Raw genomic sequence first — 25,334 nt, 5'->3', positions numbered from 1 at the left:
ACTTTCCTCTAGCAAGCTAACATGAAAAGTGCATTCTCGTGCAGGGGAAGTTCATGGTGTATTATCGAAGTGCTGCTGTAATTAATGTATGCCCCTGCCTGGGCACACTGAGTCTCTTTCTATTGCACTTTATATGTGGGTGGAAACGGGCAGGATGAGGCCCTCTGACTCCTGTCTGTTCAATTGAGGGCCCTTTCTTTCACCAAAAAATTAGGCTAAATTAGTCCATGGTGTAACTCCGTGGAAGCCATTTGAATTACTGCCGAGATTAATTTGAACCATCAGTCAATTTATGGGTAACTTGCAACTGACAGGAAAACATGACTAATCTAAGAATGGACTAATTGGGCAGCTGTCTCCCTTTCATTTGTGCACCACCGAGATAAACATTTAACTAAGAAGCTGTCCTCATTTTAATTTCCTCACTTGATGCTGCTTTGTGGGTGATGTTTGTGACTACCATGTAACTACAATGTTTGCAGAATTGCTCTTTATGTGAGACTACCGTGGTTCAGGCTTTTAAAAGCACTTTTACAAGGAGGAAAAAGGAGTGCATGGACCTTGTTTGGAGCTTCTGAGCAGCTGTATAGATTGACTGTGCCAAAGCCCCTCAGGTTAGACTTCCCCCTGTAATAAACCATCTCAAGGTGCTTCCTCCAACACGGATGCTGGTCTAACTCTTTACTTCCCTCTATGGCCTGAAGGCCAGTGGGGAGCAAGCAAAACCCACTGTAACAGGCCAGCAGAACTTCAGCAGTGCTTACACCTCCCGGCAGGATGGATGAGCAAAGGAGGGTCTTGTGTTGGTGCAACTGCTTTAATCTTTTTCTTCAAGGCTTTTTCCCCCACCTATGAAAACTGAGGCCCCATGGTTCAGCACACATATAGAAAGGTTCATCCCACCATGCCTACAGATCCTTTATCTCTCAGTGCATTGCCCATTACCAAACTAGCTGAACAATTTATCAATAAATTCTATCAAGTTTCCACCACTTTTCTCTTTTCAGCTCCACAACCCTATTTAGCTGTGGTTTGCAGGAAAAGTGGGGACACTGGGAGAGAAGTCCTTCAAGTGAGTTTGTGGCAAAAGACCACTGAAGTTAATGAGACTAGTGGAGATAAGGATTTTGTCCATTCAGAGTCAACAGTAGCTTCAGAAACTATGTAAGACAGGCCAAAGCTGGGAAAAGGATGTTATTTGTCCGCCTTGTTTGCAGATAAGGAAGCAACATTCCAAGGGGAATGAGTGATTTACCCACAGTCACACAGGAAATCAGCAAGAGATATGGAAATTAATGCTGAGAAGCAGTTCAGTGCCTTAATCATAAACCCAATCTTTTCCCTCAAATGCCAAAAGCGTTCAACGTTCCTTTTCAATAATGGAATAAGCAAAAGAGTTCCACTGACTTACAGGAATGTTTCCATCAAAATATTTTAGAGGGCAGCCAGTCAGAATGGTTGGTCAGTCTTAAGAGTCCAACGCAGTGATCAGCAATTGCAGGGACTAGGGTTTGTAGCTGAACTGAGCAAGTTTCTTTGTGAGATTCCTTTAGGATCAAGGCACGCTAGGATCAGAAAATGCAGGGTCAAAAAGCACCGGATGTGTTTTTATATTTACCTCTAATTAAGGTAGCCTTTGAAAAGTGTGGACTGAAATATTCTTTTGCTGGGAAGCTATTAAACTGTTCAGCTGAGGAACTATACAGCTCAGAATAGGACAGATTCCCATCTCTTACCTACAGATAAATCACTCGTACATCATCTACCTATTTGACCATCTCTGAGTAGTATTTATGTCAGTGTGACATCTAGGTAACTGCCCATGGAAGCACGTTCTGTATAAATATGTAATATCCTGAGCCAAAGTCTGTTTTTATTTAACTGGCTTCGATTCATTGTGTCTTAATTGAAAATAATGGTGTTACAGCAGTGATCAAAGAATTGTCTCATTAATTGTCTACTAAATCATCAGCTATTAAACAGAAATAAAAGGTTAAGAATGCAACACTCTGTTCTGCTCAAAAGAATATGAATATCTCTCCAATTACAAAGAAACAATAAAGGCAGAATTAACAGTGAAAAGAAGGTTAAGATTAGGCAATTACATCCAAAATGCCTGACAACTCCTTTTAAAGGGTTTAGCAGTATGACCTATATAGAAAAAGCAACACAAATTTGGAAGCAAAGTCAATACTGATTTTAGCAAAGGGGCTTGTAAATGGAATATTCATTTTTCTGAAAAATACAGGCACATAAGCTCTGTACTAAATTTTACCTCAGGTAATTAATGGTTATGGATTCAATCCTACAACCAATACATGTATTTCAAGTTAAAAAAATGATGCCTGAATGGCATTGAGTCTGAAAGCACCTTGCAGTAGTTTGTGATTGAAATCCATTATAGGCATACTGTGATTTTCACAAAAATAACATTACTCCCATTTTATATCAACAGGATGATGCAAAATGAACTCAGTGAAGACCACATTCTGACCTCTTCATTAGGTTAATATATTAGAAAGTTGAGCACCAGTTCTGGGAAAGAATCTCTCCTTTCTGTCAGTGATGTGATACCCAAAGAATTTCACACAGCAGACAAATTCAGCCCTGATTTATACCAACTTACGCACTACCAAAGCCAAAAGGAATTATAGTGCAAATCGTGTAACGCCTCTGCAGAATCTTGGCCTGTGTTTTGGTCTGCTCCGAATCAGATCACTGAAAGGAATGGGAGGATGCTCATCAGCTTGAAGGTGCTTTGGAGCAGATCTAACTCCACCCAGACACACAACCCATTTTGAAAAGCGAGAGAGGAAGATGGTCAAAGGCAAGAGCTTTCCTTTCCTGCAGTGTATAAATCCACAACCACAACTAGAAATCTTGTCTCTGCTCACAGAGGTCATGTCAAACCTTAGTTAGTTGCCAGCTTCAGTGAACCTTCTAAATTTGGGAACCAGAACCACCAGAGTTGCTGACTGAACCAAACAGACTTTAAACAGGCTGGTTTTTGAAATGCAACATCTCCCTAATGTCTGCAGATACTAATTTTATTAGTGGAAGAGGAATAAGAGTATTTTCCCTGATCTCTTCCTAGCTAGTTCAGCCCAGTATTCTCTAACTATATCAAGTCCAAGACAAATTAATAGAAAGAAAAGTTTAGATCCTGGATCTGGTTTTCTGAAGTGCAAAGAAAAGACAGTCTCGGCAATATGTTGATGATATATAACTTGGTGCCTGAGTTCATAATATGAACAATTCATTGTTCATATTTATCAACTGATAAATAACAGCCATTAATCAGATAACGGGTGTATGGTACACAGCAATAAAAGAACAGCAAAATCTATCAGGAAAGTCTATTCCTTTGACAACTAAGATAGTCATAAACAGTCATTCATGTTCCTTCTGGTAAGGACAAAATTTGGTTTACAGAAAATGTGATTTTTTTCCTGATATATAAGGGAAAATACACAATCAGAGGCTAGAGACTCGAGAGACCTATTCCATCACTGGCTGAGGCTAAACACTGGAACAGTCACTTTCATGTAAAGGGAATATCACACTGATGTCCTCTGCAAAACGTTTCGAGGTCTGAAAAGCACCAGGCACTGTAACTGAGCCCCAAGCTATCATCCTGTCTGAGTATACAACAGAACACATGTCTCTGCTCAATAATCTGAATCTTATTTATGAATTATTTCCCTTCATGATAAATGGAGATAAATCTTACTGAAACAAGAAGCAAGCAGAGGTTGCCTGACTAAGGCTGTTGCCCAAACCCATCCTGCCTCTCCTGTTGCTACCTAGGATCCAAAGGTTGGCATGTTTCACCTACCTATAGGTCTCTGAAAGAGGAAATATCTACGAAGTTACAGTTGCTCTGTAATCTCTTTAACTGCAAAGGAGTATCTTTCTTGTGGAAGCTAAAATGTAATGAAATTCTGTTTGGTTTAGAGGATGCATTTTATTCCAAAAATTGGTAACAAGCTTATTCAGAGTTGTCACAAGGTGAATTTTTTGTTCCAGTGTATCATCTTGAAAATAAATAGCTTTGCAGTGTGCAATTCCTTAGCCAGCTAAAGCACATGAAATTTATCTGACAAAGTAGAAGCTATCTATTAGAACCTTTGCAGCCTTATCTACGAAGAGGTTATAATAACGGGTTAGAAGCACACAGGTACAGGATGTGAGTTTCAAATCCAATCTGAAGAAAACTTAAAGAAGTGTTCAGGCCTGGAATACATTCACACAGAACACAATTGGTAGCTAGAACACGGGGAGAAACTTGTTTCTTGAAAGCTACAGAGAGAGTTTATCGCAAGATCTACAGGTTATAGGATTACTATGTAAAAAGGATGACCATACTACCCTATTTTTTATAGTGCTTATATATAATATACTGCACTTTCCTGGAACTGAAACGAAGAGACTATCTTTCTAGGACCACCCTGAGAAATATATACATATATACATACATATATAACAACAAAAAAAGCCCACCTCTATACTGAATTCATTGTAGTCAATTCTTAAGTTCATTTCTTTAAGTTAAATCTCACGAATTGAGAGCAGCGCTGAGGAGAAAGACTTGGAGGAGCTGGTTGACAAGAAGCTTAGCATGGGTCCAAGCCAACTATATGCTGGGACACAACAAAAGGAGAGTGACCAGCAGGTCAAGGGAGGTGATTCTCCCCCTCTTGTGAAACCCTGCCTGCAGTCCTGCATCCAGTGCCTAAAGCAGCTGACAGGAAAGTTGGAAAGGGACTTTTGACAAAGGCCTGTAGGGACAGGACAAGAGGGAATGGCTTTAAGCTGACAGTGGCCAGTTTAAATTCCTAGATATCAGGCAGAAGTTCTTCCCTGTGAGGGTGCTGAGGCTCTGGCACAGGGTGCCCAGAGAAGCTGTGGCTGCCCCATCCCTGGCAGTGTTCAAGGTCTGGTTGGATGGGGTCTGGAGCAACCTGGTCTAGTGGAAGGCGTCCCTGCCCATGGCAGTGGGCTGGAACTGGATGAGCTTTATGGCCCCTTCCAACCCAAACCAGTCTGTGATTTAAAACATGAAGAAAACACCCCTGAACCATGTGACGAAACAAATAAACCTATTAAAGATGTTCAAAAGTACCTCTTTTAGGCCTAAAAATAATGATGAGCTAAAAGCTGAAAGCCATGTAATGGTGTCAGAAGTCGCACAGTCAATGTCTTGCTGAAGTCACATTATGCTATTTTCATCTCAATGTCAGGGAGGGAGAACCAGTTGAGCTATTATTAAAAATCCCCAAACCACAACATTGTTTAAAAGCTCCCAGCTCTCATTCTAAGAATGTTTGCAATATGATCCTTATTCTCTATTCTCTGTCATACTCCTCCAGACATTTGGTACAGTTCAGTACCTTTACTTGTAAGAAATTCCTGAGTGGAAAGCAGTCAGAAGCATGTAGGAAACCTTGCTGCACACCGTTACAATATACTGCATCGTTATTATTAAATAATGGATGTAGAAAAGCCACACAAGAACAAAGCCCCCTGTGTGGGGAGTTGACTTTTCCCAAGTGGAATGTATCAGACAACACATTCTTTCTCATCAGCACTGGCTGGCCAGCAAAAGAAAACTAGTACTGCTCTTTCAGCAGCCCTGTCCCTCTCTCCCATATGGAACACATCAGCACAAACAGCTCCAGTTGATGGAAACATGCTAACCCTGCATAACCTCTGGTGACCGCTCTCCTCTTTGCACCATGGAAACAACACGCCACAACAGAAACAACCATGACTCTAAAACAACAGGTTCAGGTGAAGCCCTAATGTGGGCTAAGTCCCATTATGGTGGTGATGGAGGAGAAAAGGGTGAAACCTCTGTTCTCCACCCCATACAGGTGGCCTTACCTTTATGACGTCTTCATCAGCCGATCTGCACTCAGTGGAGTTTGAAACATCGACCACAGACCCATCCTCCTGTACGGCAACCACCTTGACTGGTACAGACACCGTTTTGCCCGTCAGAATGGCTGTGTTGAGGACTTCCGTGTCCTGTAAGCACACACAAAAATGAAGAATGGGCATTAGAGAAGCATAAAAGCATGAGAATGCCACAGAGCTCAGACTGATGCACCAACACCCTGCCTCTCACGGGGACAGGAGCAGAGGAGCAACCCTTCCTTGCACACAGCCTTCGAGGTCCCTGCAGACAATGGTTTGAGAACTTTCTAAGCCAAAAGTCTCGACCACCAAGTTCTGGTTTTGACAAACATGGATTTACCCTTTTTGAGCCCATTTGCAGGTCTGCAGCAATGAAATCTGTAACTCAATTACACCTGAAGGCATGTCTGCAGCTTGGCAGAACCACAGGGTGATTCAGGTATGATCCCCAGAGGGTGTCACTGACTCTGCCCACCCCTTTGCCACAGATCATGCCAGTGATGTGGGAGGTGATTATCAAGCATTACAGTAACAGCATTTCTTCCTTACTGTTCCAGCTAGCATTGTTGCAAGTTGACCATTTTCCCTTTTTGGGCTATAAATACATGATGGGAAAAACTGTGCATGAAGTTGGGTATTACAAACTAAGCAATGCCATCTACACACTTTTGTTTTGATCTTTGCCTATCAAAATCCCACCTAGAGATGTTTTACCACATTTATCTCTAATCCTGATGAATTCTCAGTGCTGGCATTCTAATGACTCCATTAACACAGCCTTCCTCTGCATCTCAGTACGGCTGCAGTTTGATTAATTACTCCAAATGAGTTGCTACAGAGGTCCCTGCCTTGCATAAGCAGGTATGGAGGCTGGAGGGGAACAGCCTCCAAAGGCCTATGAGCAGCTTATCTCTGCTTAAGCAGTGCTTCTGGCATGCCTAAAACTGGACACACACATGTGGGGCAAGGACCAATCTGGGCTTTCATACAGGTTCAGCTTGGCCTTCTCAAAAAGCCTGCAATAGGAAATGCTGCTTTGAATCAATCCACTTTTCATTTTTCAACTTCCATAAAACTAATTGCTTGCCAGGTGGGGTGGGGGGGTGGGGGAAAGTTGCTTCAAACTAATCTAACTTTAAATTCCATTATTAGAATTGGTGGAATTAAAAATGGATTTTAGTGAAAAATTTGATGGCAGCTTGCATAGGGAGATGCATTCGCTATCATTTGCTTCTGTCTGCCAGCTAGATTGATAGAAAATAATGGGCATTGACCACAATCTTAGGACAGCTGGAGAAGACCAATAAACACTTGCAACTAAGATGTATTATTAATCAATATTCAGAAACTTCTACAAAAAGCACCCTGAATTAAATGAGTTGAAGTACTAGTAACACTAGTGCCAGCTAACTAATAGAGTCTACTAGAGCTTTATGGGCAGTCATGTTCCAGAAAAGCATTTAAGCATGTACTCGAGTCCATTTCTGTTCAGAACAGCACTAAAAGTATGTGCTCAACTTGACACTTAGATTTCAATGGGATTTAAGCATTTAAGTGTTGTCCTGAATAGAGATGCTTTTCTAAATAATACCTCATGAAATAAATATACTGTCTTTGTTCTGTTCTCTGTGAGTAACAAACCAGATGTTTTACACACTAAATGACTGTCTAGTTTTTTTATGCTGAATGGGCTTATTTATAACCAGCTGCTATCCATGAAGGAGGGACACTGGGAAAGAGGGAAGTATGTGACAAAAAGAGAAGTGTGAAAGAACAACTCTAAAAGCTTTACAAAGGCTGAGGTTTGAACAAAACTAAGAGAAAAATGCAGTGCCAGGTGAAAGAAAACAATTAGATGTAATTCGGGTGGAAAGAGCTTGTGTAAGACAAGGAGAAACTGAGGGTGCTTCATCCACAAGTATGTCAGAAAAGAGGTAGATTCCAGCAAAACAACAGCAAATATCCCATAAATCCTAAGCCACCATAGAATCACAGAACAGTTTGGATTGGAAGGGACCTTAAAGCTTATCCAGTTCCAACCCCCTGCCACGGGCAGGGGCACCTTCCACTAGAGCAGGTTGCTCCAAGCCCCATCCAACCTGGCCTTGAACACTGCCCGGGATGGGTCAGCCAATGAATCCAATATAAACATACACCAGATATATGATGTAGACACAGCGGTCTTGTGTCAAAACGCTCTCAAGAAGCAGTTTGCCAATGTGCCATTTCTAAACCATTCTTCCACAACCAACAGTCTCCATCAGTGCATCAGATCAAACAGGCTTTTTGCCAAGGTCACAAACAACGAACACGCAACTAATTCTACTCCCAGCCCCACTCTCTGTTAGCACAGCTATGAAACGTGTCAGGGGCAGGCAGCACTTGTATGCCTCATGTGTGACAAAGAATCAGCACACCTTCTAGCCTACTTTTAGCTCTAAGTGCTGCTTCACTACCAAGCTGAAGTCAAACTTTGATGCTCTGAAGGATAATGCAAAGTTTACAATGACATTTGCATTCCTTTTGTAAACTCCCTGTGAAGATGAGCACAAGATAAAAGGACTCAGAAGACACTTCACAACCCTGCTATTTGTGGGTGCTCTGAAATATGCCCATCCTATTCTTGACTCTGAGCTAAACTTTCCCTCCTTCCCAGTGTGAGCAGGTACCCACCATGCTAATTAGCTGGTGCTGCTTCACAATAACTGCACTTCATTGGTAAGCAATTCTACTATATACATCAATATTTCAGATGCCTTATGCCTGCATCGAGTGTAACACAAGTATAATAGGCTGCGTAAAGACCTTTTGAAGAGCTGGCTATTTATAGGCTGAAAAAATATATTTCCTCTGAGGAAGATATATGAAGGCAGAACTGAACTAACTGACTGTCCGTTAGATTTATAAAGACACTTTTTTTTTTAGTACATCTTCATCAGGTAATATCATTTCATCTAAATTCTTTTAGGCTTGGTTTATATTTCCATGGTAGGGTTTACTGCAGAAGAAAAGGCTTATTGAATTTAAGATACCTGTGCTGATTATTACTAACAGCATCTGAAAAGTAGAGAGGGTAATAATGTTGATTTACATAGGCAGGTCCTCCCGGGTGGCGCAGCATCAGTGAAACATCTGGAACACCAACCAGCACAAAACTCTAACTGCTGGCACTGCAGGTCCCAGGTGAAAATCTGGGAATCCCTTCCTCTTTCTTTTCGTGAGGGTTGCAGCTGCCAGATCTTGACCAACACCTTCAATTCAAGCAGCCCTGGTGGAAGCTACACGCTCATATTGTAGGCTTTATCCCTGAATAATAATTATGTGCATGTTTATCTCCAGCTCCTTTTCTGTACCTGAATGCATTAGCACTTCAGCAAAGCTCTTCTTAATTACAACTGTAACCTGCTAATAGCGTTTCTTTGTTGTCTGAAGGAATCTACTTCTTATCCAGCCTAGGCTAAATTAAAATTTAATACAACATCAGGTCGCAACAGAACTAGGAAGCAAATGACAGCTGTTTAATTAAAACCTAAAGCTGATTAGATGGCACTGCTGAGAGAAATACTCAAAAGGAAGAGCAGAAAACTACTGAAACTCAAGGCCAGGATAATGGCTTTATTTAAATATGAATAAATGCTGCAGCACAGCCATAGTAAATGTTTGACAACCCACTGCTTTGGAGAAATGGGGGGGAGGGAAATGTGAATGGGAGAAGTGTCAGGAGTGATGAGAGAGCTGTGATTACCTATGCATGTCACCAGAAGCAGGGATTACTGAGGTATGACTGCAACAGGTAGACACAAACCAGTTGAGTAACTCCAGGCACAAAGTTCCCAATGATTAGGCTTTAAACACCACCACACCACCTAAATGCTCCTTAGGCATGTGATTTTATGGCAGGCCCCCGCGCCCCGCACCTCCCCGAGCCTCTGCGAGCTGACATGACACATGTCAGCCTCTTCTTCTGGTTGAGAAATAGAGACATGGAGAAACAGATCATGCACCTCACAAAAAAGAATCTCTGGAGCCAGGACCTGGACAGGTCCTTGACCCCAGCCCGAAGCTGCCAGTGCATCTCCCCTGCTCCTCCAGGAAGAGCCAGCATCCTTTCCACAAGTCTGGAGGGGCAGAAAAGCCCCACGCTGACCCAGTTTACCATGACAGATACCATCCTTGTGATTAATGCACAAGCTGGTTGTGTTTTTTGAGAGGTTAACAAAACATGCTACAGTACAATAAACCCAATAAACAGTCAATTGAAAAGCAGGAGGGAAACCTAAAGCCAACCCTATTCCACTGACAAATGCTACAGCTAAATGCCTTTTGGCATTTAGTTGAAATGACTGTCTCCAATGAAGAAGGCACAGAGCTGAAACATTTGTCTGCAGAATTGCATTCCTTCATTATTATTTTTTTCCCCAGAGTGTACCTTGTGAAAATACATGTGCATTATTAGAAAGAATCTTTAGGAACCAGTTCTCCTGCCTGGAAACAGCATCTCTTAAAATGTGTAAATTATAGGGCAGATTGTGACATGTGGGCTGGGCTAGGGGAGGTTTTTATATTTGATAAATTATTCACCACCTTTTTCTTCTGATCAAAGAGCATGGCAATATAAGTCCATTAAGCAAGCTTAATATATAAATTAGATGCTTTGCTGAAATTAGTATAATCCAAAGCAATTCTGTACTTTTCCCCCCCTCACAGCTGAATACTATTTTAGGTTTCCAATACATATTAATGAAGCCTGGTTGCCAGAAAGCTACTGTTACAACAGGTAAGATTTACTGTTTTGTCACCCAATGGTGAGAACGAACAACTGGAATTATGTGTTTATGGAACATTAGACAACATAACCTCGCAAAGAGCTCACATTGTTGTCTGATCCTTTTTTCCTCCCTCCATGCATATAGACAGTCCACATCACATCAAAAAGCCAGAACCCCAGTAAGGCAGGAGTGCTGGTAGCTGCTTTGGCAGATGGCTCATCAGCCATTACCCACGGGCTGCACTGGCCATCCTCCCTGCCCAAGGGCTTTCCTCAAGTCTGCAGAGGCTGTACATGTGAAATGAGACACATTACAAGCCCTAATGAAGGACCTAACAACCAATTCCTTATTCTGTAAACATCATTTCAGTGGAGCCACTTGTGGAATTAAGTGTTTACCAAGTTTTCAGATGTCAGAGTGAGCCCTAAAGTGTGACCATACGAGTCCTCCTGCCCTGACAAGCACATGTGTTGCTAGAAGGTCAATCCTGTTCTCCTCCAACCTGCCTGTTTCCTCCGATAAGCTTCTCATCCAGCGTATCGTTAGTAGGAGTGATCAGTTGGACAGATGGCAAATCACAAATACTGCAGGCTATCGTGTCAAAGTTAAAGGTCATCCTTTATCTCTTTTGTTTACCTGCATAATAGCTTTACTTCATATTGGGATCCCAAAGGAAGAACAGGCAGGTGCATATATTCTGCAGGAGAAATTAATTAATGTAGATTGAACCATACAGAGAGGTTCTTAATTACTGATTCTTGCAGAACAATGTAATAAGCAACTATTAGCCTAATTGAATATTATTCTAGATGTCTATCAGTGTGTGCTGCAAAAACAATCTGCTATAGCACAACAAAGCATGATACAGAGGCTCCAAAGTGGAATCTTGTTGCATAACTGGCCTTTTTGCAACAGATACACTAAAGGAAGGTCTTAGGAGAGCGTACCTGGCACACACAATCAGTGCAAATGATAATTCTATCTTGGGGTTCATGGAAACTAAAGCTGAGATTTATTCCATTTCATGGGTTTTTTATGAAGGAAATTCAGCTCATTTTGGGGTTTATGTAGGATGAATAAGCAAAACCTGCTGTGGAAGTGAAACCTGATTAGAAGCACAGATACTGTCGTATCTATGACCAGAGGCAGTTTTATTTTATTTTTTATAACTCAGAACAGATCTGTCCCCATTAAGCAAAGGTTCAGAACACAGCCTGCTGCACTTGGCAGAAGTAATTGCAGCCTGTCAGGCAGTCTCCACTGCTCAGCTAGGTACCAGCGCGTTCTGCATGAGCAAAAGACTTTTCCCAAGACTGAGCTCCCACTATTTCATTTCAACCTATTATGCCCAATAGAGTTTATTCTCCAAACCTGCTGTGTTAAACATCATGACTTCACTACTCTGAAGTGCACACCTGAGGTAGAAGGAATGGGAAACTCTTACAGCTGGAAAGCAACTATCATGCATCTGATTCTCGTTGTCTGCACAGAGAACAGACACTGAGAGCTCCCAGTTTGTGTTTCAGGACCTTCTAGTAACACCAAGAAATAAAGGACGTAAAGTTGGCCTAAAAGTATGGTAAACTCTGCCAATCATTCACACTGGAATTTACACTGTATATAGAGATCTGCAGAGCATATGAGCATTCATCTGACAGACTTCTCAATAGAGCGTGATTGGAAACCACTTTTAAGCATATTTAGAATTTCAAAGTTCATTTAAAGATATTGTTTTTCCCTGTTTTATTCCAGAAAAAAGCATGATCATGTTTTGACTGAATAAAATTGTGGGTCACCTCCAACTGAAACCAAACAATATCCCCCTGAATTCGAGAGGATACAAAACGGGTAGAGCTGTCTACTCAAGAGCAATGACCTGGGCCTCAGTACAATCTGATACACTAATTATTGTTTTAAAATGGCATGAAATAATAATACAAACACTTCTCCCTTCCACAGAAAAATCTAGGGAGGCCATGCTTTGCCTAGTTTATGGAACATAACTAATTACTGGATTCACTTGAGTGCCAACAGCAGTCAAAGATACAATTTTCTGGCTCTATGTCATTGTCCCACAGACTTAAAAATATTTAACAACACGTGGATGGCTATTTTGAAGAACTTCTTTCAGATATTTCTCTAATTCCTTTCTTAGTCATGATAGTTTCTTTCAGAAGGAGATGGAAGGAGGGTTTTCTGGAGGAAATTCTATGCCACCAGTGCAAAGGGAGAGCTGGCAACTTGCCGACTTGAAAAGGCTTCAGTTTCACAAGTGCAAAACTACAGACACTGAAACATAAGGTTGCGTATCACATGAGTTTACTGCAGCAATCTGTGTGCTCATCTTCTATCATGAGTGCTACCTGGGCAGAAATCCATGTCCTTCTGTAATAACAGCTGTTTAATGCTATAGGAGAATGCACAAATTAATTACAGCATGTCTACACGACTTCCCAACATCCTGCAGGAGCATCCTCTCATGGAGGGACTGTGAGTTCTCTTTCTGCTTTGGACATGGTGACTTGCTTCATTAAGCCATTCAAAGAGTAGCTACAGTTTAAGAACACCTATTTGTGAGCAGGAGAAGATGCACGGAAAAGCGACTGTGACATGGTGCAAAGTTCTCTGAAACCCCCTGGTTGAAGACAGTTGTCCAGCACTCCCTAGACAGGGTGTTCAGAAGATCTGGATTTTGTATCTTCTCCCTCAGCACAGTTCAAACACTGGTGTAAGTCCAGAGCTCATAACGTACCCAGAAAATTCAATAAAGAGCTGTATTTTTCTGGACAGAGGTAGATGCAAATACTTATTAATGATATTCGAGAAGCACATTATGGAGTTTCAAATGAAATAGATATCTACCACTTGCTCACATTCATCATCCTGCAAAAGGAGGATATTGTTTTCCAAAGAACATGGATCTGACAAGTAAGACCCATGCCTCAAAGAAGTATTATTACTTTTTCTTGAAGATGGTCTGTCATATCTGTCAGGACCAGACTGCTGTACTTACTTATTTTACCTGTTTAAGTCATTTCATGGCTTGCATTCAACTACTCTCTGATGTAAAGCATACACACACGCTGCTGCAGGACTGGCTTTTCGGACAGCAAACACTTCGGGAGCAGGCTGTTGCCCACTGCTGCTCTCCCTCAGAAAAGCTTTTAACCCCCCAAAGTGCCTGTGGTGAGTGGTTCATTCTCTGGCAGTCCCTGTCTTAGGACAGCGTAAGTGACACATGGGAAGTTTTCTCTCTCCTCATTGCCTATTAAAGGGCTCAGATGTCTAGTTTAGACTTAATGTCTAGAATTACAACAGAGAAACTATCCCTTCCTGCTTATACATTAATGTTAACTCCTTTACTCATAGGAGCTAACAGGACCCCTCACAATTTTTACATGCTGCATGCATCTCACAGTGACACAGACTTCAGATACAACCATTCCTTTTACCTGCTTCACTCCATAAAGCTGCCTATTGCTGTATTTGATGCAGGGAAAATAAAAACCAGAACACATCTGCAGCTAGTCCAGGCATCAGCCTTTACTATCCTTGCACATTCAGAGCTTTTTGGTGTTTCAGTCACCGATTTGGGGATGATCCACCAATTGTACATTGCTCATCCTTGCACTGCCACTCCACTTAACCAAGCGTTGCCTTTCAGGCCTTCAACATTTGCTTTCTACTTAAACAAACACTACAGAAGATGTCTCCTGTCTGTGTTTAGAGCTGCCTGGAAACTTCTTGACAAAGAGAAAAAAAAAAAAGAGTTTCTTGATAAAAATAAAAAAGCCTAAAAAAAAAAATACAACCCCACCTCTTGAAAAAAACTGAAATTAAAAGTTGTGATTTCTTTCAAATAATAATATTTATTTCTTTTTGAGGTGAGGTTTTGAGTCTTCTGACTGATCCAGGGACTACTGGAGCGGTTTTCTTCTTCTTAGCTTGAGTTTTGTTCTTCATTTTAACTGTTCAGTCCATTCACCTTGTACCTGCTCAGAAGCGCTGCCTTGTTCTGACAAGCCCCTATGTCTGATTACTTCTTTTTGCTCAGCTTTTGTAAACAACAACTTCTTTTTCATTCAAGTTCAGAATGAAATCCTTTTTTTGTCTTCACAACTGAACCTCTCGATGAACTCTTGGTGTATTTATTTCCTGCAGACTAGGACAATATCACCCAGGTTTCAAAAGCTGAGCTACTGCTTTCAGAACATCAGTGTTTTCCCAAAATCCATCAGCTTTTAGGAGACATTTAGGAACTACTGACTGGATTCTGCTCTCAGCTAGACCAGTGCAGGAGGGAGTAATTATAATAAAGACCATGGAGTTACATGAATGTAAAAGTCCTGTGAAATCAGGATCAAACTATTTCATGTTTCATCTTTTTCCCCTGCCTCTCTTTCATCCACTCTGAAAATTACATATTGAATGATTTATTTAAATTATTCCTTATAGCATCTTTCCACAACACTTCAAAACCAGTTCTCAGCTCTGCCAAGGACAACAGGAGACTTCTCTCATTATACAGCTAAAACAGCTGAGGCAGAAGAAATCCCACCAGGCCAGTGACAGATCAAGAAACTGAATCCATATTCCCAATGTCCCAGGTCCATGCTTTTTCTGAGAAGCTACACTCAAACTTGCTGTCTTTGGGCTATTAATTCTGTGCAGCTTAAATACCAATTCCCACATCTTTCCTATTAAATGCTCTTTTTGCATAACAAGTAAATGCTGAGCATGCTACATCTCTACCAGTTAATTTATTGGTTGGTTAACTGAAATTCACCTGTGCAGCAAAACAAGTATGTTGACTGTAAAGAAATATAGAGGGCTACAAATAAAGCAACAAGTAGCAGATGCAAGGAAAGAAAGAAAGACTGTATTATTTGTCACCCTTCTTAAGTGGAAAATGATAATGGCATATTAGCATATACTGTAATGCCACAGACAGCTGAATGCACTCATGAGAAAAACCACAGAACGCCTCTTAATACAAAACTATTGCAAAACAGTCCACTTTGAGAGGGCTTCCAATGTCATCACACAGGGGGTTTGAAACGGGGCAAGACAGCAGCAGACAAGGGGAATAACATTAATGTTTCTCAGGAATAGGAGGTGACAGTATTATTGGTTTTCGATACAAGCATTCTGTAAACAGACAAAGGTCTTCCACTTATTATTCTATGAAAGCAAGTATATATCAAAATCACAACATGTTTCTCTGGTAAAGGATTTTAACCACGGTTCCTTGTCCCATACCTCTCGTCACCAAACTCAGTCCAAGCAGGACTCAATGTAGTTTTAAAACCGTTTGTAAACTCTATGAAGTAACGGCTGACTTGCTTTTCCACCTTAACAAAAGACAATGAAAGACAGAAGGAAAACAAACAAACAAAAAAGACTCCTATCTTTGCTTCCAAAGTATTATCTTCATAATTAGCCCTTAGAAGTCATTAAGACATGAATCAAACTCAAACTTTACAATCCATTTCTTTAGAACCTGTAACATTATGAGTAATGGGAAAAATACTGATCTTCAATAAAGATAAACTAGGCAGAGTAAGAGAGAAAAAAGAGAATTACTGAAATTGTGTCAAAGAACTCATCTACAAGAACTATCTCAGTGGACGAAAACATCTCTCATTTGCTGCCATTTTACTTAATGCAAGACACAAAATCACACAGCCTCACTCAGTTGCAAAGAGAAATCAGATCACCACTACTGGACTGTTCAAGTGGGATGAGTATCTGCTATTTGCCTCCATTAAGGAAATTTATCTTCCTTAAAATTGGCTGTGTTAACCATTCATTCATTACTTTTCCTCTAAAAATAGGCAGGTTTACAAATGAAATACATTTACTATATAGAAACAAATAAATTATATAGAAATAAATACATTTATTTCTTTGTTTGCAGAACCAATTTCAAATTGATTACTGTTGTAAGGTGGGATGAAGGTCAGGTCTAATGCCATATTCTTTCTTGTACTGCAGCTGATGGGGTCCTCTTGCTGCATAGTCATTGTCCTGATAAATGGACAGGCGAATACAAGGGAAGATGCTTTATACAGAAGACACAGCTTAAGAAAAGGTAAGGTTGTCTGGCATTTTGACACATCATTTTAGCAAAGGATTGACAAAGAAGGAAAAAGTGTCACACCTAAAGGCCTTCATAAATGTAACACAGAATTCCAGCCCTAAATTGCTTTCAGTTGAAAGCACCCCTATGCAATTACCACACAGAAAAGAGCAAGCTCTCCTCACCTTCCACTTACAATTCTGGCTCTCTCCCTTCTTTTCTTACACCTTGAAGTATACAGCCACGTTCTCCCTCCCATATGACACCTCACCTCCTGGGTGGCTGAAATGTGCTCGCATGGCACAGATGTGGGCCAGAAGTTCCACATTTTGTTTTAAAAGTGTTCCTCCATGTCTTACATAAAACAAATTATAAACCCATTCACAGACCACTAACATTTCATGTCTATTTCCTAAGAAAACAAACAGCATCACAGCAGAGGAAGTTCAGCTCTGCTCTGTTAGGACCTCATGGTGAGCTGGAGACCCAGAGGTGGAAGATCTCCTCCCAGCACTGCACTTCACACACTGTCTCAGCACAGCCTCAACATGTTCTTCTCAGGTTTTTGATGGACAACACTTTAAGAGTAAAATTAATGGTCATGCCACAATTGAAGCATGTTTAGGTAGGAAGGTATGAATGCAAACCTAGATGAGAGTATCCACCCACAAAAGCTGAACCTGCGTCTGGGAACAAGAAAGTCCACATGAAGAAATTAGTGGGCACATGGCAGGTAATGTATCTCTTTACTGACTTTTCAAATTTTCTAGGCAACAGGAATGATCTGAAAATGGATAAACTGGATCTTGAAACAAGCCCTGCGTTTCAGTACATCTTTGTTCCTTTGCCATGATTCAACTTCATCATTTTCCAAAAGCCCAAGAATTATTGCCAGAAGGCAGTTCGTAACAAAAAGCAGGAAAAGATGACCAAAAGTTTCACTCCACATTCTCCTGCTTTACTGCAGGTTAGTTTTGAAGTACAAATGTTTGTTCTTTTCATGGCAAATATGATGCAAAGTGGTCAATCAATGCCCAAGTTCTAAAGTCACAGGATCACAAAAGCTACATCAAATGTAAATTTCTATTTCTTTTTCATTTATTATTAAATGACATTGACATTTAACTAACTGCCCAAAGGTTACGCTCTCTGAAATGCAGCAGTAGTACCTGGCACTTCAATGTTGTTTTTCTACCTCTTCGTTAATGAAGGCTATCGTGCAAGTTGCAATCTGACAAAAGGCATTATGGAGAACAACCCAGAATAAAACTGCAACCTTACTTCTTCCTTCTTAATGACAAGTTGTGACAGGAGGAGAAGAAAGGACGACAGACAAGCTTCCTGGCCAGGCTGTGCTGGGCTGTGCCACTGATGAGGCTGAGAAACAGCGACAGCCTGAGACAGAATCAACCTCATGCACTTTAAGCAGCAGCATTCCATGAGGCAGCCACCTGACCAGGCTGTCTCCAGGCAGCCATGGCTTGCAGCAGCTTCCTTCTCTGCAGCAGCATTTCTGGTTTGCTTTATTTTATTCTTCTCTTTTCTTGGCCAAGAACCTCATAAATAGAGTTTCAATCTAAAAAGCCTCATTCCAGCCTGCACTATCATTCAGAGCAGAGGAAAATAAACTCAGAAGCTGGGAAAATTGGTGCAGAAAACAAGACTGTAGAACCCATTAAGTATAGCTGTGTGTAGCTGCTGTCTGTATTTCACCTAATTTTATGATAACTCTTCCCATTTATTCTGCATGGTCTCTTGGGCAACACAAGCCAGAAACCCTACATTTGATTAAGAAAACACTGACATGAAAGGTGGGCTGGGATATGATATAGAAATATTTTTCTATTTTTACATGTGCAGTGATATTTAGAAAGGTTGGAAATCATGTTTAGATTTTATCTATTTCTGGTCAAATGGATTGCCAGAGGATTTTTCTGACAGTGGCTGTCTGCAGTTCGGTGGCAGTGAACACGCAGAAAATGTGCTAGGTTCTAGAATCTCATTCATAAAAAGTTGCAAAATTAATCCAGATGAGGTTGGAGCAACATAGCCTTTCTGTGTGCACGATTTTAGAGCGCAGCACACTGAGAACACACACCTCTCTCCAGGGCAAAGTCCCACTGGAGTTCATTTTTGACAATGACAACAGCACACCTGTGTTAATTGTCTCTCTTGGCATCTCTCTTGCTCTCACCCCTGCAGCACCACATGAAGGGGGCTGATGTGTGACTTCCAGCTGCTCCAAGGGGCTCTGGCAGGGCAATGAGGAAAGCACCATGCTGCTCTGCCCCAGCTCCTGAGCATCACACCTCCAAGTGCACCAGAGCGAGACAACTCCAGCTGCCATGCAATCCCCACACTGACAGCCCTCAGCTCCTTACCAGAGACCAAAGCCCAAAATGGTTTTGCTGTTTTGGTTTAGACCACCTGAAACTGCAGCTTGCAGGTTACTCAAGGTGGAAGCTCCTAGATGACTTGGAAACACCAGCCAACAGAGGATATCCTTATTCACTTATTTCACAGAACTCCCTGCAAAAGTCCAGGCTTTTTGTGTCTCACAGACCAATCTTGTTACTGATTCTCCTCCGAAATTCATGCTTAAAAAAACACCATAATTTGGCTGCTGAGATCAGCATCTGTATTGACAACATGTTTATCTTATCTCTCCAAGACCCAGTGTCACTTTGAAGACAGATTTTCCTCTCACACAAGGTATTCTGATATGCATTTCACTGATGACTAAAACTTCATATTCAATATTTTGTTCACATGCTCATAAGGAATGGTACAAACATTATAATAAATGGAGAAAAAATACACAATGATTGAGTAGATTAACCTTCAGAACACTTGGACAGCTGTTTCAACATACTGTCTTTGAGGCCGATATGCTGAAACAGCTGTTCTTATATGTAAGGTAAAATTGGCCACTGTGTTTCGCAGTGTGAGTACTCCAGGTCTATACCATAACTTAGTAACTTTAATGTACAACTGGATCATTGCCAAATTTTTTGTAATAATTTGCACACTTTTTTCCTCACATTATTAGCAACTTCACCAATGTCAACTCATTTATTCAACAATATGCTCAGAACCAAAGTCAAGCGGCTTTCTGTCACCTTTACATAGCATCCACACACTCGATGCTGCACGTGGCTGGCTGTAGTAAGATGCTCGCAGAACGGATGAATGAATGTGATTATTTTTGTATGTAGTTTTACACTAGCACAAGTGTTCTTTAAATGGAAAGCATGTTCTGGTTCATGGCGCTTTCTCCTCTTGTTTCCAAGGCAACTCAATACACAGACACATGCAAACACACACGTGCATGCTATTAATATTCTTTCTGATGTGAGGGGTTTCTTCATTTATCAATGAAACGCTAGCCAGCTTCTGTAGAAGTGAAAGCCTAAGAGAAGCATCTCACAGAGTAACTCACAGGAGGAAAACATTCAAGAAGCGCCTCACTTCCATTGTACACTTAGACCACATTTTGGTTTGGCAAGTTTTGGCATCAAGATCTCCTGTCTCTTCTAGCCAGATAAATGAGGAACCCTGAGCCCACCTCACAATGTCCTTGGGCTTTCCTTCTGCAACACAATGCTTTCAGTCAAGCTCTTCCAAAGAGAAGGAAATAACCTGGGACGTTGGTTTGCACATGCACGTCTCTCTATTTCAGAGAATCATAGAATCAACCAGGCTGGAAACTACCTTTAAGATTATCAACACCAACCATTACCCAAGGACTGCCAAGTCCACCACTAAACCATGTCACTGAGGGCCTCATCTGCATGGGTTTTGAAGCCTTCCAGGGACAGTGATTTCACCACTTCTCTGGGCAGCCTGTTGCAATGCCTGACAACCCTTTCGGTCAAGAAATCTTTCCTAACATCCAATCTAAACCACCCCAGGTACAGCTTGAGGCTGTTTCCTCTTGTCCTATCACTTGTTACCTGAGAGAAGAGACTGATCACCGCCTCACTACAACCTCCTTTCAGGTAGTTGTAGAGAGCGATAAGGTCCTCCCTGAGCCTTCTCTTCTCCACACTAAACAACCACAAAAATGGTGGCCCTTAGGTCTTAAGGAGAAATATCACAGCCTCAGTAAGCCTCACAAAAGCCAGTCTCCAGAAGCTGCATGGCTGACACTTGGCACTGGAACACGGCTACATCTGTTCTGTGTTTCTAAATGAAACTCATTTCAGAGCAAGTAAGGACCAGGCACAAAAATGATCTGTCATGCTCAGCACTCCGTGCTAAATCACATTTATATCCTCTGATTCTCAATTGTAATCTTCTTTGGAATTCGCTTAATTGTTGTGCTATTAAGAGCTGGGGGTCAGGTACAGACAGTGAGTAAGGAGTGAAAACTGCAAAGGCAAAGTACTAGTCTGACCAGTTGTGCTGTTTATCTGAGAAGTGAGATGTGACAAAGAAGGGAGGCAGCTGGAAACTGCAAGAGATGTTTTGAAAGAAAGGGCTTTGAATCATTGTTGGTTTATTGTTGTTTCCATCTATCTGATTCTTTTTGCTTTGCATAACAAAAAGGCCTGCTGATTGCTGTTATTGCCTGGGGTTTTGTACTTGTCATTCCCACACTGCTTTGTAGGTTTTCAGAGTACATTAGACATTGGACCAGAGTTGGCTCTTGCCTATTTAAATATCCTGTTAATCACAGCAGAATGGTGGTATACACAGCTCTGGTCTATCCTTAAGGGTCAAGTGTCATTTCCAAAATAAAACCTACTTCTGAAGTACATGTCAGGGGTGTTTGCAATAATACTCAGCTAAATGGCAATGCAAACTCAGGGCAAGGGAAAGTCAGGCAAAGTGTCTTGCTCAGATTTCACTTAGACCGGGTATGGAGTTGAAGGGAAGTAAATGTGATTTACCTCCAAGCTTACCAGTGGGCAATTACGCTGAGTGGGACACTGTTTATGCTGAATTCGGATCTGTGATTTATTTTATAGAGAATATAGAATTCCATTAACATCAGCAGAATACCTATGCATTTCACAGCAGCAACAGCAGACAACCTGGACCTCTTCTCCATACATGAATACACAATGCTCCTCCTCCTTTGTAGTAATAATTTGGAGCTGTAGTTTACACAGATCTGCTCTACCCAAAAAACATGGAAAAACAGTTCAGCTTACCTGGTAGAGCTGAAGCTGCCTTATGTCAGCTCTTGTATATAAATAGAGTTTAAAAAAGAGCTAAATCTTGACTAGATGCTATGGGAAATCCCTGACTTCAGTGGGAGCTCCACTCTTGTACTAAAGACCTAATTCCCTTAATTCACGCACCCCCTAACTTTTCAAGATTGCTACTGTTAACTTGCACACCATGTAGCCTTAATGATTTTTGTTACATTTTCTATTGCATGCTTCTATTTATAAATGGTTTATAAGGGAGACTAATCGATATTTAATAGGCATTCTAAGTGCGCAACAGACATGAGAAGCATGTTAGAAAAGGTTACAGGCACATCAACAGGAGACTTATGAACACCTATAAGCTCTGACTTGTAAGTAACCCATTGGGCCAATAGGATTTTGTAATAATGTTAATAACAGGTTATCCAATTAATAACAGTTTTACTAATAACTAAGTCTTTTCAACTATTTTAAATGAATCCTGTTATACCAGTAAGCAATTCTACGACTTATCCCTGTTGACAAGTATTAAGGAGAAATCTGTAGGTTTGGTTTTTAAATGCCACTCTCCACCTGTAAGCTTGAACTAATACTGTAACATTTCCAATGCAAACACTATTACAGTGTTAGTCTGGGATTTGGGCATTTTATCATACATCCTTAGGGTTAAATTCTGCTCTAAAACACATAAATTTAAGTCTCTCAGGAGCCACTAGCGCTGCTTGCTGTGCATATATCTGTGTGTGTAGGAGGGCACAACTTAGCCTTTTTATTTACAGAACCATTAATTAAATTACTGCAATTAAATATCAAATCAAATTGCATTAACATTAAGCATACAGGAAGTTAGAATCAGAGTTCTTATTAGGGTTAATGGGAGCTACACATGGTTAGTTTTTAATGCACCTCTCTATAAGCCATACCCCAAGGCATGTAGCTTAAACTGACACACACAAAACCAAAACTTCATGCAAATACTCTTCTAAAATGTCCCAGTTTTTGCATCATTTCCAGTTGTTTGTGTGGGTTTTCCTGCTATTTTTCTCTTAAGACAAGTTACACTAAATGAAATGGAGGAGCTTTATAAGTGACAGTTTCTGACCAATTCCGAGTAGTTGAGCACCACAAAATTACTAACTTGCAATTAGTCCACGTGGCAACATGCTTCAACAACAAATCTATTCCAGATTATGATTTTCTGCTTTATTTTCAATCTAACTCTTCTCTAATTACCTGCTACAGTAATAGAGACCTCTGCAAAAAGTCAAAGGAATATAAAAACTTGCTCTCCTCATGTCTCATCCCCAAAGCTGATGATGGGTAACACAGATCCGTGCCACTGCTGAGTGTTGACAGAGCTGCAGGACAACAGCCATGCCCAGGTATCAACTTGTGAGATGTCCTGAGGTCCTCTTTCAAGCATCAGCTCCACCACACAAATCCCAGCACCCACATCCCCCAGGCAGCCAGTAACTAAGCAAGAGGTGAGATCCCTCACTGCAGAAGTCTTTGATCACCTAGGAAATTAAGGGAATCCTCCAAAGTCTTGATTTTTTTGCCATAGCAATAAAGGGGAAGGACTAATGTTTCTGTTGCTTGTGCCATCAGGAGTGTGTTACAGCACATCAGTAAACTGAGACAGATAGATGTGAGCCCTCCTTAAGGAGTTGTACAAACTAGTTAGGGGAAAATCACCACTGAAATGGAAAGCATTGTTACTGCATCTGACTCCTTGTAGATTCTTGCTGTATTCTGAGTTTAATGGGGTTTTAGAGAATTCTACAGCAGAATTAATAAATAAATAAAATGTTTGCTTACCCACTGATTAAATTAGCACAGAACTCTCTGTGCCTGTATTTCAACTGGAGAAAAACATTAAGAAGATTCAATATTTATGTAATGTTTTATGGAAGTTCAATAGCAAAATCCAATATAATTTCCCAATTAAAATCACCTGCTAGTTGACTTACATCCATTACTATTATCTCAAGGCACTGTATACGGAACCTATTCACACAACAGTGTTATGTGAACATGCATAGGTTAAAAATTAGTAATTACTGTCTAGACAATTCACTGTTAGCTATAGCTGAGTGAATAGAATGAATAATTTATGTAATGAATTTTGCACTCCTTTTCCTCTATCTGAACTGACCATGGAAAACTTGAAAATGTGCTCATTTATTGGAATTACTTTCTGTGAATAATTCTTAACCTGAATATTCACATTCACCCACCAAACAAAACTGATTTAACTCGTGGTTGACTCATGATAGCCAAGGGCAGCTGAGGTTCTGCTCATCCCAGTGCCCCTGTGCCCCATCCTTAGACTCAGACACACACAACTCATTGGAAATACACTGAAAACACGCTTTAGTATCTGTAAAAGCCATGATTGCAGAGAGGTGTCTGACAGAGCTAAACAGCAAGGTCCATTCCAAAGTCCCATGAAGTGACTATCCGTAACTCCCGGTGTCTTAATAACTTTCAGAAATCCAGCCATGAGATGCTCTCGAAAAGTCTCATCTCAAATTCTGTGAACATGATTTAAAGTATTGCACAGTCATAGAGCTATCCCACTTCATAGGGCCATAGGAGTTATGCTTTTAACATTAATTGCTGGTGCCTAGAAACTAGGTAGTATTACATGGTAAACATTTCTGATTTCTATCGGCGCAGTTAGATTTCAGCTGGCAATCCAGTGGTAAAAAGCTCCATTACAGCTCCAACCACTCCAGCTCCCTGTTCTGACATAGAATTTAACAGCACATTTTTCCCTCTGAAATTTGCTCTTCGTTAGGTGAGCTACAAAATGGAGGCTGAAACAATGAGTGTTTTTAACTCTGCAGCAGATCAAACGCATTTTGACATCTGTCCTCTAAGGAACAAATGACACACTAATGACACAGAGATCAAATAGTCTGTTTGTCACTTAAATCTCTAGCAATATGAAGTACATCAAGCCTGTTAACCCATGCCTGGCACACCAAAATGCTGCACTGTCCAAAGAGCTCGGCAGTTTCTGCTTATCAAACCTCAATTCTGTGGCTCCTCCTCTTTTGCAGAGCCAAACCAATGCTACAGGCATTACTTTGCTCCTGACCACAAGGAAACAACATGAGGAGAAGGCACACAGGCAGGAATGGGGATGAATGAAGTGTGATCTTTGGATTACATTCTTTGCCTTATTCCTCCTACTCTTTACTACAAGCCCACCGGGAGACTGCACAAGCAGCAACAGCAACTGTGCTCAGTGTGTAAGTCAGGGCAAGGTTCTTCTGCAGGAATCGAGCAGGTCTGGGCTCTCTCGCAGGCTCCAGTACAGGAGCCATGCCACTACTTGTCTCATGGCACTGAGGTTTTGGGCAGTGGTATTCCCAGCAGCTGTGGAAAGCAAGCTGGAATGACATGAGC

The 25,334-nt window shown here is 41.0% G+C and overlaps 1 protein-coding gene across 1 annotated transcript in view; it reads right to left on the bottom strand.

Annotated features, from left to right (window-relative positions):
* The window catches only part of TMEM132B (transmembrane protein 132B), a gene marked incomplete at its 5' end in the record, with an annotated part of 172,392 nt that overhangs the window by 32,737 nt on the left and 114,321 nt on the right, over nt 1–25,334 (bottom strand). Inside the window, one exon of the mRNA XM_010022816.1 lies at nt 5,884–6,027. Coding sequence (XP_010021118.1) covers nt 5,884–6,027 — 144 coding nt within the window. The remainder of the gene's footprint in view (nt 1–5,883; nt 6,028–25,334) is intronic.

This window comes from Nestor notabilis, unplaced genomic scaffold, assembly GCF_000696875.1.
Source record: "Nestor notabilis isolate BGI_N333 unplaced genomic scaffold, ASM69687v1 scaffold15709, whole genome shotgun sequence".
Classification (NCBI taxonomy): Eukaryota; Metazoa; Chordata; class Aves; order Psittaciformes; family Psittacidae; genus Nestor; species Nestor notabilis.
Note: the sequence above shows the minus strand (reverse complement) of the source record. Positions and strands in the feature narration are given on the sequence as shown.